The sequence below is a fragment of the Perca flavescens genome, chromosome 22 (genome assembly GCF_004354835.1).
Source record: "Perca flavescens isolate YP-PL-M2 chromosome 22, PFLA_1.0, whole genome shotgun sequence".
NCBI lineage: Eukaryota > Metazoa > Chordata > Actinopteri > Perciformes > Percidae > Perca > Perca flavescens.
In genome coordinates, this window is record NC_041352.1 from 7,243,090 (window position 1) to 7,258,710 (window position 15,621).

At 43.0% G+C, this 15,621-nt stretch overlaps 1 protein-coding gene across 7 annotated transcripts in view; it reads right to left on the bottom strand.

Moving 5' to 3' along the window:
• Positions 1-6,952: 6,952 nt before the first annotated feature.
• Positions 6,953-15,621, bottom strand: part of pfkpa (phosphofructokinase, platelet a) — a 29,412-nt gene continuing 20,743 nt past the window's right edge. For 4 of the 7 annotated variants that reach the window (XM_028569828.1, XM_028569827.1, XM_028569829.1 and 1 more), the window contains exons 17-22: positions 14,881-15,045; positions 14,029-14,090; positions 13,547-13,658; positions 11,733-11,832; positions 9,063-9,168; positions 6,953-7,774 (exon numbers count right to left, since the gene is read on the bottom strand). In XM_028569828.1, the coding sequence (XP_028425629.1) occupies positions 7,618-7,774; positions 9,063-9,168; positions 11,733-11,832; positions 13,547-13,658; positions 14,029-14,090; positions 14,881-15,045 (702 nt within the window). In that variant the 3' untranslated portion in view covers positions 6,953-7,617. Of the gene's footprint in view, positions 7,775-9,062; positions 9,169-11,379; positions 11,386-11,732; positions 11,833-13,546; positions 13,659-14,028; positions 14,091-14,880; positions 15,046-15,621 lie in introns of all 7 variants that reach the window. The other 3 variants (XM_028569824.1, XM_028569825.1, XM_028569826.1) reach the window with 1 other exon arrangement.

The window sequence follows — 15,621 nt, forward strand, 5'->3', positions numbered from 1 at the left end:
TTGTTGTTTTCTTTTTGTGTTTTTGTCGGGGTTTTTTGTGTTACTAAAGCCTTTCCCAATGTTCTTTTCCTAAACCCAACCTTTTTTTTTTTTTTTTACACGCGTGTGACGTTCTCGCGATAGTACGGCACGTTCTCACGATAATTTTTACATCCGCTGTATACAGCGTAGACATACACGTGGATAGCTCAAAGTGCGTACAGATAACACGCCATTTGGCTTCAGGAAAGTGGCGTTTATGTTTACTCAAAGTCATGATGCCACGTTGTTTCAATTTACACACGTTCCACCAAAACAAGTTCCTTCCCGAGGCAATTTTGCAGCGGCACCGGGGCTCTGTGCGGCGCTTAGAACCGCCCAAGATGATTGGTCTAGAGAAATGCCAATAAACAAGTTTTTCTTCCATCCCGGTATGCTGTGTCGACTAGCCACATGGAAGACCCAAAGGGGCTGTTCGAGCAGGTTAGTATAGGAGGTCGTTTTTTATTTTCAAAAGCCGTTGTTGACTTACAGATGGGCTGCCATAGTGACCCCATCTTGTACTATTAGTTTTTTTATTTTTATTTTGTCAGCCATGTTTAGATTCAGTCTTATTCCTGAGACCAAAACTCTGTGTGAGTTGTAGTCCTATTCAGTCAACTTCACCCTTTTTAGTCGAGAAAATCCGCATGTTAGTCTAGTTTTAGTATCAGTGGATATGTTGACAAATTAGCCTAGTTTTATTAGCCTTTTAGTCATACTCTAATTGATTATAGGCTGAAATAACTGGTATTGAAAATTGGCCAGAAAATGAAAATGTTTTTTTTTTTTATAAAGAATGTACTTTTGCATAGAGGATGTCTAGTCTGACGTCAAAGGAATTTGAGAAATATGCGTATTTGCGGTCTTGTCAAGAGTAAGATGAGAAGATTGATACCACTGTTGTTGTTTATGTTTATAATAATGTTTTTATTATGGCTGAAACGATTCCTCGAGTAACTCGAATAATTTGATTACTAAAAATCCATGACGCAAAATGATTTGCCTCGAGTAGCTTCGTTTAATTAACGTCACCAACGTCGTATCGCTCGCGGGGTTTCTGCACGGATGCTGCTGGCGACACACGCCATGGAGACTCACTGACGGCGCAGATTACAAAAATGAGGAAAGAGAGCGTAAACAGCGAGGGGCTAAGAGAGGAGACAGGCTGGAGAAAACCGACAAAGTGTCCAGAGTTTGGAATCGGTTCAAACGTAATTAAAACGAAAACTCTGTACGGCGTGTCTATTGCAAAATGGAACTAGCTTCCCACAATAATAGCACCATGTCAGTGCTTCAGCATCTCAACCGGAAACATGGAGTCTAACTGAATCCTCCATTCCACGAAGTGGACCCAAAGGTGAAATTACACCAAATGCAACAACTTCCAAAGACAAAGACAAGAAAATACCATTGACATATATACAATGGACCAATAGACCCCGTTGCTCCGGACGGAGACCAGTGAAGGCTATTAGAAGCGTTTTTCCGGTGATCTCTTGCGTTACTGCGCAGCCTCCAACTGACAGAGACAACGTAAATGTGACGTGAGCAACGTGTCTGAAAGTTGTAAGTCTTCTGGTAGCTGTGCCAAGAGAAATCTCAATCATTCCCAATCTTACAGATACGGAGAGTGTAGGTGTATGTAAGGAGATAACATAAGCACAGGCTAATTATTGCTAACTAACATGCTAGTTAACATTAGTAATTAAACGTAAACAGCTAATGTAAGTCTAAACTGCCTGCGAGCTTCTCCTGTACTATACGGTAATTCCTCTACTGTGCGACAGTAAGTCGCTTGGTTATGACACAATCGTTAGCTTATTTTTACAAAAGCGTCTGCTACGGAGCCATAACGTGAGGTACAAGGTAATGGAGCCTTTTATACATTTTCGTGTTTCTTTAGAAATAAACAATGGACAAATAGAGTCTTTAAAGCTTCAGATGTAAAGTTATTCGCTGTCAAGTGACGTAAAAAAAAAATGGCGGTCAGTGTAATGCTAACAGGAGGTGATCGCTTTGTAGCAACAAAATGGCGCCATCGGAGGTTCGCGTTCTGAAGCGAAGCTTACGCCCTTGGAAAATACGTAGCGGTGACCACAAGTCTGCTCTAAAGAGCAGACTTGTTGAAAAACAGCTGATTGTTGCGCACCAATCTCTCTCCCTCTCTCTCTTCACGGACAAACAGCTGATCAACGATCTACTAGCATAAGTGTAACAGCTGTGTAGCATTGTAATCAAATCTATAAATGAAAATAGGTTGAGTGTAACTAATATTTACATATAGGCCTATATACAGATCAGTCTCAGGTTGAAACTTGTAGTTCTGAAAGTTAAGTTGCACAACGTACGGTAGTGTTTGTGTGTGTTTAATGTATGCCTTAGTTTGCGGTTGTTTATTTTCAACTTTTTTGTCCACTAAATCACCTGGAGATTTAGTCACAGTTATTGTTTGCTAATGTCCGTTCCGTCACCACCTCCTCCTCCTCCTCCTCCTCCTCCTCCTCCTAGTGGAGAAAAAAAAAAAAAGTCTGTTATCTGAATATATCTCTTGAAAATGGTTGCCTACGAAATGAACACTATGCACTATTGTATTTTGGTGGCTCAATGTGACACCCAAAGGCTTCTGTCACCTGGAAGAGCTGACCATTGAGCTGAGGGGGGAGCTTTGGGCTGCTCCACACCAGCCCCCTATGGCCTGCATTCACTCACGCTGACTCCATCTGCATAACTGCATCTTTCATGAGCTCTGGTCAATGCCCAATCCATACTTGTGTGTGTGTGTGTGTGTGTGTGTGTGTGTGTGTGTGTGTGTGTGTGTGTGTGTGTGTGTGTGTGTGTGTGTGTCCATCCATCCGTCCGTCCCTGCGTGTTATTCTCTGTTCTGGCACTATATTTCTTTTTTTGTCTCACTCCACATTAAATAATGTAATTGCATTCTTACTTGTTTGGGACCCAATCTTTGTCATAGACTAATCTTCCAGGTCAGCGATTGAGTGGTCCCTTTTTTTTTGCTTTGCTACGAATTAGCACTCTGACCCGAATCTCTTCATCACCTTCGTGGTCCCTACTAGTGGCACCTTGTTTAAGCCCGGTCAATATTAGCAAAGAGGGATGTGGGTGACTGGAGTTGGTAGACGGCTACTGAGGTTCTTATCAGGCAAAGTGGTTTTTGATTAGTGTTGATGGCTGGGACTAAACCGCCTTCAGCTTTTCCACTGGCTACACCTGTTATGTGTGGTTGGGTGTGTGTCTTTGTGTGCTGCTCTGCTCAAGGGTATGCCAGCGATTCATCACGTAGCAAAAAAGCTCCAGCCGCTGTGCAGTGACGAACAGGTTTTATGTCTGCTCCCTAAACTATAACCTTTACACCGTCTGGCTGCCTTTTAGCTATTTCCAGAATGCTGCTGTGTGTCTCCCTGAGCTTCAGCATCACTAAGGTGTACAGACAGGAAGAATGAGGCTTTTCTTGTTGTGCATTCTCCAGCCATGAACCACACTCTCTCGTGGCCCAGAAAGCCAGGCGGCGGTGGCGGCGGCAGCAGCAGCAGCAGTGGCACCCACTCTCTGAAACGCTCGGCATCTGGTGCAACAGACAGCCTTGCATGTTAATGCCGAGTTAATATTATTATTATGAACTGCGAGTGACTTCGCATGTTAGTGAGCGCTCTGTCAAATTAATGTCGGTTCCACTAATGCCGCCGTCTATTTCATGTCACAAGTACGCTCGCTTCAGACTCCCCGCTTGCTCAGGCACACTGGGGCTGGATATGGAAACGCACAAAGGAACGCACACGCATGCACACTCACACACACACACACACTCACACGCGCATCCTACCTCATGAAAAGATTCACACCCCTTCATCTCAACAGTAGATACATATTTACACACGCACACTCACACACACACACACACACACACACACACACACACACACCCTCCCTTTCTCTGCAGAAGCGAGAGACGAGGGGAGGCAAATGAATGTCCTGACTCATTTATCACATAGCCCCAAAAGTACAGATGAATCTAGTGATGAGAATCTGTCCTGAGAAATGTCAGGAAGATATTAACTCCAATACATCAAAGTGGAGCTGCAGTCTCTAAGCTGACTGCCAGCTGATGCTCCCAGCCTTTGGTTAAACGGGGGGGGGGGACACCACACCACACCAGCGACGATGTAATTTTTGCCAACTCTGACCATTTGTCACACACAAAACGAGTAAATAAAGACACAAGCGGCTTCCGTCCGAAGAATAACATCCGATGTGATGCGGAGCGAATTTCATTAGTGTGCAAACGCCATTCTTTAGATCTGTCTGATCTCAATGAAGTGTGAGAGTGAGGGGAAAGAAAGGAAGAGGGGGAAATTGCCTTTTCATGTAGATTTCACTAATCGCTTCCCTAACAAAATACGGCAGACTTGTACTAATAAGTAAGTTAAGGCTCAGTGGACAGATGGAGTGAAACAGTGCAGAGGCTAATGGAATTGAGAGCTTTCCATGCCTCCATGGGTGTCTTAATTGTCAAAAGGGAGAGTCTCGTATGAGCATTTCGCCACTCGCCTGCTGGATTGTGGGAAGTCTAAATTGGAGTGCGACTCACTGGGCTTGTTTTTAAGCCGGAGCTTCTCTTGTGTGTGCGAGCTGGATCCAATCCCTTATCCAGTGTCTGGAAACGAGTCCTGCGACTCACTCTTGTTTATTTGGGAACCAGCTTCAGCAAAAGTATACATTTCCAATGCAGCCAGTAGGAACCGCAGTAGACTCGTATCTAAAATCTATAACTTCTGCTGTTCTGTGCCTTTTCCTCCTGCACTCTCTCCTGGAATGTATAATGTGCTCATTTAGTTTTTGCATGGATTTATTTACTCATAAATATTCATTCTGAATGTCATATATGTGATTCATTTGAAGAAAGGAAAAAAAAATAAAAAATGCTTTTTCAATCTCAGCCAGCCAGGATTTATTGGCTCTCGTTGCTATTGTTATCACGATATACCTTTTTTATTTTTTTTATAGTAATCTTATTTTAGCTTTGCTGCTCTTCACTTGTTATTACAGCACTGGAAAAAAAAAATCCCAACCGCTGTGGTTCATTTGAAGGGAAATTGCTCGGTACGGGACTCCATGAGAGAGAGAGAATGTGCTTTTAATCTAAAAAGGTCAATGTGCGCCAGCTATTTTTGAGATTCACTGCAGGCTTATAATTGGGGCCTTGTCTGAAGACGAGGTAGAATTAAATGAAGACAAAGTTACCGAGCGTGTTGTTGGCCTTTTGATGAGAATCAGGGAGTGAGGACCCTTCATTTGCAACCTTTAACCAGTCCAATAAGATCCGATATCGCATGCAATTCTAGAAGAAAAATAAGTAAGGGGGAGAAATGAAATGGTAATTAGTATTGATTACCTATGCGCCTATGACCCTGCGGTCACCTCTTGCATTCTTAAATCAACCCAAATTATTGGGTATACTAATTTCATGCTCGGAGAGAAGTAGCCAGCAACATGGCAGTGTTTCCACAATGAAGCATGTGCCCATTGTGGTCCGAGGAAATGATAGCGATGGGACGCATCTTTGTAGTGGGCAGGCGTGGATGTGAGGCTGAATCCAGCACACTGGTTTAACTTAAGGATGATAATTATTCTAGGGAGGGTCTGTGGGGAGTAAAGGTGATTCAGGTGGCTCTTTCTTCAAATTACATTTTACGTCACCGCGCTGTCGCTAAGCGATGGCCTCAGACTGGCCATATATGCATGTAATTGCTCGCAGTTAAAACCGAACAAAAAGAGCCATTTAGGCGGGAAAAAGCAGCCCAATTACGTGTATACACAATTAATACACCCATGGGAAATTGAAAAATGTCTTTAAAAATGATAAGATTAATTCCTAATTATGGCTACAGACACGTGCACATTCACACAAGGCCTCACACACGTAATCTGCTCTAGTGATAATAAGCCACCATGTAGTGAAAGTGTGAAGAGCAGAAGTGGACAGCGACTGATGGAGGGAATGTGTGTCATAATGCACCCGGTGAACCCGGCCACCAGCCATGTGCCAGTGCTCTGCCGCCCCCTGCTGGCCTTTAGCTACAACATGAAGACACCAGCACCACTCTGGGACTCTTTTTTATTTTATTTAATCTTGTCAGAAATAATCGGTCAACTGTGTCTCACGGTAGAGGTATTTCCTAGACGTTTCTTAATCAAGAGACCACAAGATGCTTGTGTATTTTCCGTTTCCACATTTCATCTCTGACATCTTTGGATTTATTGGAGAGGATACACATATTGGAAATGTATTTTTTTTTCCTTCAGTATTCCAGTCCCTTACAGGGTCAGATAGCCGGAAGCTGATTTTCTGTAAAAACAGCACTGTTTTAGATGACAAATTGAGCAGTTTCTCTTTTTAATCTTTGAAATCATATCATATTAATGGATTTATTTTTATTTGCTGCCTTTTATGTGTTTCTCTACTGGGTTTATAGTGTTGCTGATTTGAATGCCCAACAGAGCACCATCAACCCACTATGGATGGATGTTAAGACAATTGGCCACTGGATGCAGACATGCAAAAGCCCCCTGGTCCAGAGAGGCCCCCAAATTAACAACTTATTTTTGTTGTCAAAGCTTTGGTGGAAACTCAAAGAATTTGGGAATTTATTCAAATTCTAGCAAAGATCCAAATGTTTCAATAGATATCGCAGGCTGAATTTTTTTAAAATGTGTATCAAATAGGGCCCAAGTTAACTAAAATATTGCCATTAGATGGAATGGTGCAGAGTCTTGTGTTTCAATATTTCATGCAGAGAACATCATATGACTTAAGTGAAGAGCTGGAAAGAATGTGATAAAGAATATATAGTTAGACAGAGTAAAATGTTTTTTAATAAACGTGGAGGGGTTAAGTAAATAAATCCAGAGACACTAATAGGGTACACTTCTCAAGTGGGATTTTTATTCTGTGGGAAACATTAGTCTCTTACTGTACACATATAACTTGTTGGTGCATTATGACAGACGGCTACTCAGTACAGCAGCGTCTACTGTTAATAAAATATCCATGTTTACGAGCAAAATAAGAAACAATGTTAAAAAGATAAATATTAGTTTCAGTGTAAAGCACAGCACGCAGTTCTCTTGACTTGCAGCAGTAGAACTATATTGCATCAGTCTCTAATAAATATGCTGAACTTCACACTGGTGCTAGGCAGATATACACAATAGATACAGTGTCTATTCTGTCCTCGTGCAGCTCTGAGCCTCAGAGCCTGCCTAAGCAATTGGACACAGAGAAAGTGCAATTTTAAAACCGCGGGGACAATAAACATCCAGGGCAACAAGGACACACAGCTGTGTGCGAGAGCATGAGGGCGTTTGGTATTAAGGGCGCTGCACAGGCTAGGTTACAGTTCATGAGTTTGTTGAGACAAAACAGAGTGGAGTGACACCTAAGGAAATGACACAGACAGGAAATGAACACAGCATGTGGCCAAACAGAGATGGCTGCTGATTACCGGAGCTCTTTTACTACACACGCGATGACTCCTCACAGACGTTCAGTCTTGCACGCAGACTGGATTTTGTTTTAGGCCTTCACATGGCTACTGAAGCGTCGGACTCTTTAGGCCGGTTGCGTACGACGTGCTCCAGCTGTCCGGAGTCGGACACGTCGAAGGTGGTCTTGTACTTGGCTAGGATCTTCATCAGAGGACGCAGCTTCAACCACCACTGCTCCTTGGGGATCCTGTGACTGCAGGCAGGCGAGCAAATATCATATATATATAATAGGGAGCAGGGACCACATGGGCATGTCATACAAAAGTGACTTTAAAGGCTAAAACTGGTGTTTGGGATCATTGATGGATCATCTCTGACATACAGTACAGGCCAAAAGTTTGGACACACCTTCTCATTCAATGCGTTTCTTTTTTATTTTCATGACTATTTACATTGTAGATTCTCACTGAAGGCATCAAAACTATGAATGAACACATATGGAATTATGTACTTAACAAAAGTGTGAAATAACTGAAAACATGTCTTATATTTTAGATTCTTCAAAGTAGCCACCCTTTGCTTTTTTATTAATAAGGGAAAAACTTCCACTAATTAACCCTGACAAGGCACACCTGTGAAGGTAAAACCATTTCAGGTGACTACCTCATGAAGCTCATTGAGAGAACACCAAGGGTTTGCAGAGTTATCAAAAAAGCAAAGGGTGGCTACTTTGAAGAATCTAAAATATAAGACATGTTTTCAGTTATTTCACACTTTTTTGTTAACTACATAATTCCATATGTGTTCATTCATAGTTTTGATGCCTTCAGTAAGAATCTACAATGTAAATAGTCATGAAAATAAAGAAACACATTGAATGAGAAGGTGTGTCCAAACTTTTGGCCTGTACTGTAAATATAACATAATATTTAGCATCATTCATTTTTATACAGACCTCTTAGTTGCGGCCCCACATTGTTGTTGGGGGAGCAAACACTAACGTACCACAACTAGGGGTGTAAATCACACGTTATTTATCCATATTTACGGATATCACAAAGTCTGCCACGATACGATTTTAATTCTATTCAGCGGCCTGTGACCGATACGGGACGATACCATAAGCCCATTTAACACAATGTTATATATATTTACAAAAAGCAACTAAAATATGATTTGACAGTTTCATTACGGAGCTCTTCCAGACATTGAAATGAAAACAAAGTACTCTATTTAATAAAAAAGAAATCTAAAGTGGGAATTTCAAAATACAGGTGCATCCTAAAGATGACGATGTGTTCCCACACCACCTTCAGTATCAAATTCAATGACTTTCCAGGCCCAACCACCCCAAAGTCCAGCATCAACCACGGCACGGATCAAGGTTAATTACTGCTACAATACTGAGAATTTTTGTAGTATGAGTAAAATATATAAATTCTAAAGAACTTTTACTGAAACGTGTATTTTCAAACCCCCCCCCACACACACACACACACACAGAGAGAAGATTGGTGGAGTTTGAGTAGTGCGATACGTACACAAAGTCGGTCTCGTCCTTGAGTTGTACAACGGGCTGGAAGACCAGAGCCCTGCGACGCATCCCCAGCAGGCAGCAGGAGTCCTCGGTGTTGGCGAACACTCGGCCTGCAGGGAGACACCGGAACAGTCAGAGGAGGAAACACAGTACCTTCGCTGGTTGCAAACAGATAAGACATTTGGCAGTGGGTGTGAGAGGTTCTATAGAGGGGTGGAAGCAGTTCTGTGTGGATCTACAGGAGGGCGACAATGAGGTGCAACTGAAAGACGGGAAGCAACTGAGGCAACATCAAGCATCATAGACGGACAAGAAAATGTGGGGTAAAGCAGGAAAATGGTTCCATTATTGATACAGGTCATGCTCGTGGTTTCCAGTCTTACAATTTCAGATGACCTGGGAAGTGGAAATCGAGTACCAGATTTAAATTTGTGAGACTAAGGACCCTATCTTGCACCCGGCGCGGCGCAAAGCCAGACGCAAGTGTCTTTGCTAGTTTAAGACCGACGCAGTTGTCAGTTTCCTATCCAGCGCCCGTGTCGTTCAAATAGCAAATGCACCTGCGCCCCTGGGCGTGCTGGTCTTACAGGGAGGTGTGTTCAGGTGAATTCTTGAGGCAGCAGAAAGTGATCGCGCCATTGGCCAACAAATACCATAATATGGCAGAATAATCGCAGAGACGACAGAGAGGGACATGGAGCTAAATATACTGCTCAAAAAAATAAAGGGAACAGTTTAACAACACATCCTAGATCTGAATGAATGAAATAATCTTATTAAATACTTTTTTCTTTACATAGTTGAATGTGCTGACAACAAAATCACACAAAAATGATCAATGGAAATCAAATTTATCAAACCATGGAGGTCTGGATTTGGAGTCACACTCAAAATTAAAGTGGAAAACCACACTACAGGCTGATCCAACTTTGATGTAATGTCCTCAAAACAAGTCAAAATGAGGCTCAGTAGTGTGTGTGGCCTCCACGTGCCTGTAGGACCTCCCTACAACGCCTGGGCATGCTCCTGATGAGGTGGCGGATGGCCTCCTGAGGGATCTCCTCCCAGACCTGGACTAAAGCATCCGCCAACTCCTGGACAGTCTGTGGTGCAACGTGGCGTTGGTGGATGGAGCGAGACATGATGTCCCAGATGTGCTCAATTGGATTCAGGTCTGGGGAACGGGCGGGCCAGTCCATAGCCTCAATGCCTTCCTCTTGCAGGAACTGCTGACACACTCCAGCCACATGAGGTCTAGCATTGTCCTGCATTAGGAGGAACCCAGGGCGAACCGCACCAGCATATGGTCTCACAAGGGGTCTGAGGATCTCATCTCGGTACCGAATGGCAGTCAGGCTACCTCTGGCGAGCACATGGAGGGCTGTGCGGCCCCCCAAAGAAAGGCCACCCCACACCATTACTGACCTACCGCCAAACCGGTCATGCTGGAGGAAGTTGCAGGCAGCAGAACGTTCTCCACGGCGTCTCCAGACTCTGTCACGTCTGTCACACGTGCTCAGTGTGAACCTGCTTCCAAGGTGCCAGGGTGCCAGTGGCGAATTTGCCAATCTTGGTGTTCTCTGGCAAATGCCAAAACAGTGTTGGGCTGTAAGCACAACCCCCACCTGTGGTCGTCGGGCCCTCATACCACCCTCATGAAGTCTGTTTCTGACCGTTTGAGCAGACACAGGCACATTTGTGGCCTGCTGGAGGTCATTTTTCAGGGCTCTGGCAGTGCTCCTCCTGCTCCTCCTTGCACAAAGGCGGAGGTAGCGGTCCTGCTGCTGGGTTGTGACCCGGCCTACGGCCTCCTCCACGTCTCCTGATGTACTGGCCTGTGTCCTGGTAACGCCTCCATGCTGTGGACACTACGCTGACAGACACAGCAAACCTTCTTGCCACAGTTACCATTGATGTGCCATCCTGGATGAGCTGCACTACCTGAGCCACTTGTGTGGGTTGTAGACTCCGTCTCATGCTACCACTAGAGTGAAAGCACCGCCAGCATTCAAAAGTGACCAAAACATCAGCCAGGAAGCATAGGAACTGAGAAGTGGTCTGTGGTCACCACCGGCAGAACCACTCCTTTATTGGGGGTGTCTTGCTAATTGCCCATAATTTCCACCTGTTGTCTATTCCATTTGCACAACAGCATGTGAAATTTATTGTCAATCAGTGTTGCTTCCTAAGTGGACATTTTGATTTCACAGAAGTGTGATTGACTTGGCGTTACATTGTGTTGTTTAAGTGTTCCCTTTATTTTTTTGAGCAGTGTATAAAGATGGAGGTGGTCATGGAGCCAGCAAAAAAAAAAGATTTACCTTCGTCTTATGTCATCCATGTGTATGGGAAATAGACATAAAAAACAGAAGAGGAGTTTTAACTTTAATTGTAGTATACACTTGCAGTGTGCTTTTAAGACAAACTACAGTTCACACATCACTCAACACTTGTTAGCGTTATCCGTCCATAAGAACATTCAAGTCACTTTCTCATTAAATAGTTACGCTGATGGATGTAAATGATCAATAAATGATTTCCTTTTGAGAGGACAGAAATGCATCAAAATGGCAGACAGTAACTCCATGACAGAACGGTCACGCCTCTATAGGGAGGAAGAGGATCCACTACCACGCCTCGTCTCACTAATATTGAAGTGGAGCATTAACCTTACCCTGTCTGAATGTCTCCAGCAGCTTTTTGCTAACCCACTGCATCGCCTTGGCGGAGATCTTGGTCCCAAAGTTACGGTCGAATGGAGACGGCGCTCCTCCCTTTTAAAAAGAATCAAAATGTTTAATTTCATCGCATTCTTTAAACCCAAAAAAACAACATGAGGATGAAACAACCTGACGATTGATATTTTGTCCATATATGCTGTGTATTACTGTGGCCAGACTCAGTCTCATTTGTTTCAGAATTTTCTGTTGTCTTCTTACACACCAGCCTGCATTCTCGGTGAATATGTCACATCCACAGTCAAGAAACAGGAAATGATGATAGAAAGATGTATATTCCAGGGTTTCCACAGGGTTTTAAAAAAAGTCTAACATTTCAAAAATCAAAATTAAGCCTTAAAAAGTCTTAAATCCACTGAAGTATTGTGTTCTAGGTCTTAAATCATTTTAAACCGGTATTAATTTTCCTACGTCAATGACTACGTTTACATGCAGCCAATAACCCGTTCAAAACCGGAATATTAGCAATAACCCGGTTGCAGGCGGCCATGTAAACACCGGCAAAAACACAAATATGCTCATATTCCTGATTTTAAAAACCCAAAAATGATCCCTGGGTTACCCCTTTTCTAACCCAAAATTTTGGTCATGTAAACGCGTATCGGCATATCCCCATCAAAAGGAACATTGATTTGTGTTCTGCGCATGTTCTATTCGCAAGGAATCTTGGTCTTTGGAGTAGAGGAACTTCTTGTATGCGCCAGAAAACCTGCGCGTAAACAAGAAATAGAGGTAAACATGGCGAGGCACAGCACCACACTTTTGGAGCGATGAGGAAACCAATTTCTTTATTAGTGTGGTGAAAACCATGAATATGTCTTTTTTTGACGGCAGAAAGTACCGAGATAGTGAGATTTATAAGAAGGTGACCGAAAAGTTACGCGAAGCAGGGTTTGTCCGTACGTCCAAACGCTAACCGTGCGTCGCCGTTTACATCGGGATATTGCCAATTGATTACAAATTCAATGTATACAGTAGTAACTCTCTCTGCTCACGCATGTAAACGGGTTATTCCGAATGTTTCAGAAACCCAACCATAATGACCGTAACCCAAAAATTGACAGCTTGTAAACGTAGTCATTGTAACACTACCTCTAAGGCCGGTTTCACACTGGATGCGTCGCGCGAGCGTGGTGTTTCTGTTGCGTCTCAGCTGCGTGGATTTTTCTGTGTCCTACACACTCAGAACACACAATAATTTGACTTGTTGAAACCTGTAGAAACCCTGTATTAATCAAATGTATAAGACCAGATTCAAACCTAGAGCCACCAGGACACACACATTTTTTTGTATTATATTTAACGGTTATTATTATTTGTGCTATGTTTTCTGGAACAAAATGTATTTTCATTTTTCCTGAAACCCATTACTTGCTGCAGGCACAACCCAATTTTCCCTTGAGGATCATCAAAGTTTAGTTTGATCCAGTTTTATCTGCGCTACTCTCGAGACACACAAAGCCAAAATACAACAAAGCCCATCCATGTAAAATGAAGATCTGCATATTTATGATACAAATATAGAAAAATGTTATTAAATCTTTCTTTAGTCTGAATGAATTGTTACCCCTGATACAGCTACAGAAAGGAAATACTCCCATTTAGTCAGTATGAAATTGTTTGGTCTTTATTATATTATAGGGTGTGGTCTCTAGACCTATTCTATCTGTAAAGTGTTTTGAGTTTTTGATTTGACACTATAAATAAAATTGAATTAAATAGAAATGGGAACCAGTGTGGCTGGGCCTACCTGCTGCATGTGTCCGAGCACATTCTTCCTGGAGTCAAACACTCCCCTTCCTTCTTCAGAGTACAGCTGGTAGATGAAGTCGGTGGTGTAGTTTTCATTACAGTTCTCATTCCTACACACACACACACACACACACACACACACACACACACACACACAGTTATTAGTCAGATGTCTGAGTCTACATGTAGCCATTGTTCTTTCCTCACTGAGTTCATGTCATAGTGAAACAAGATGAAAGCAAAATTGCAAAATGTCAGCTGTTTAAGTGTTGACATCAACATTGCTTCTGTTTACTATACAAGCAGCTTAAAATCAAGTGCTGAGGACAGGAAATACTGGATCATAGGAACTTCAAAAATGCAGCAGCAGTGCACCAGTTATGTGTGTGAATTTGTACTTACACAACATCACATAATCACTATGTGGCTCAGCCTTAAAATTAGCTGTGACTGTCTGGACTGCTGGAATCATCATGTTACCTGAGGACCAGTCCTCTTTGAATGCTGGTCTTCATTTTCTCAGTCAAATGTTCAACATTGGCCTGTAGGAATAAATAGGAAATGTGAGTGACCAGTAGATGGCATTGCACTGTTGAGGCCATCCCAGAATTAGTCTGAATTGCCTCTTGTAGATGAAGTGAGAGTGAGCGGGTGCGGCAAAACCGCAGGTCTTTCCGTTCATTTTGAATGGGGGTAGTGCTTCAGGCTGCGGTGGGGTTTGCCACAAGGGACCCACACAAAACAACGCAGCGGGCCTGCGGCGTAAAGTTGAGACCAACTCAACTTTTGAAGAAACGCAACCCGACATCACGCTGCAGCGGCCAATCGTGTAACCGCAATCAGACTTGTCAACCAGTTTTGAGGCGGTGTGAGAGTTCTGTACAGTAAACATCACTACTTTTATCGCTGCCACAAGAACGTCTGAACTGCCCAAGAGTTTGTGCAACAGCTGACTGTTTGCCAAACAACAAAGCACAGTCGATCTGTCTCGCTTGGCTGTTCGTCTTTCTCTCTTACTTCGTGAAATGAAGCTGCCTTCAAGTGCAGTCAGAAACATCGAGATCTATAAACAATTTGCCGGAAAAAGGTAACTGTGAAATATTAAGTCTAGTCGTGCTACATTGGGGGGTTAAGGAACACAACAGGATGACGCACAAATGGGCAGTTTCAGTGACTACACCGCCCGCACAACCCTGCGGCAAATCGCTTGATCACTATTTTGGTCTGAATGGGGCCTTAGGGAGTGAATGCCTTGACGGAGAGTTGAGAAATCAAAGAGGAGACGCAAACAGCAGAGTCAGTCAATGTTGAGGTGAAGACATGATGGGTTACCTGCAAGTCTCTGATGTCGAATGGCTCCTCGTAGATGTAGGCAGCGTCTGCTCCAGCAGCCAGGCCACCTACGCTGGCCAGGTAGCCGCAGTAGCCTCCCATGGTCTCGATGATGAACACGCGTCTCTTGGTCCCACTGGCCGACTGCTTGATGCGGTCACAAGTCTGACACATGCATATAAGCTCACAATGTCAGTACACATGAGGTGATTATTACAAGCTTAGCATTATGAAACTATGTTAATATGTGAGATATCTCCAGATAAATGTCTTGTTTAACATATCAAAGTGCCAAACCAGCAAGGTTAGAAGTGTGACGATTAGTCATGTTCTGATAAATAAATTCCGCATAGAAATACAACAGCAAGACACTAGATTCAAGGCCAGCATGCTTATTTCTCAATCTGCACAAGAGTCAACTTGCTACGTTTTAACAATTCAGGCAGATTCAGGCTAAAATGCTGCTTTCGCCAGTTAGACTGGAGTCCTGCATAAGGATGAGAGAGCACATCAAATGGTAAACTTCACATATCATTTACAACTCAAATGTTTGGTTAGAACTTTTGGTTAAAATTGTATTTATAGATACGGTATAAACTATCTTTTTTATTTGATCTGACATTAAAACATTATTTTAATAGTCCAATGCTGATAATCAGTTTGACATCAGGTGACTGTGATGTCAGTAATAAGTCCAGTTTCAGATGCTACAACAATGTTAAAGGTGCATTCCACTGATTC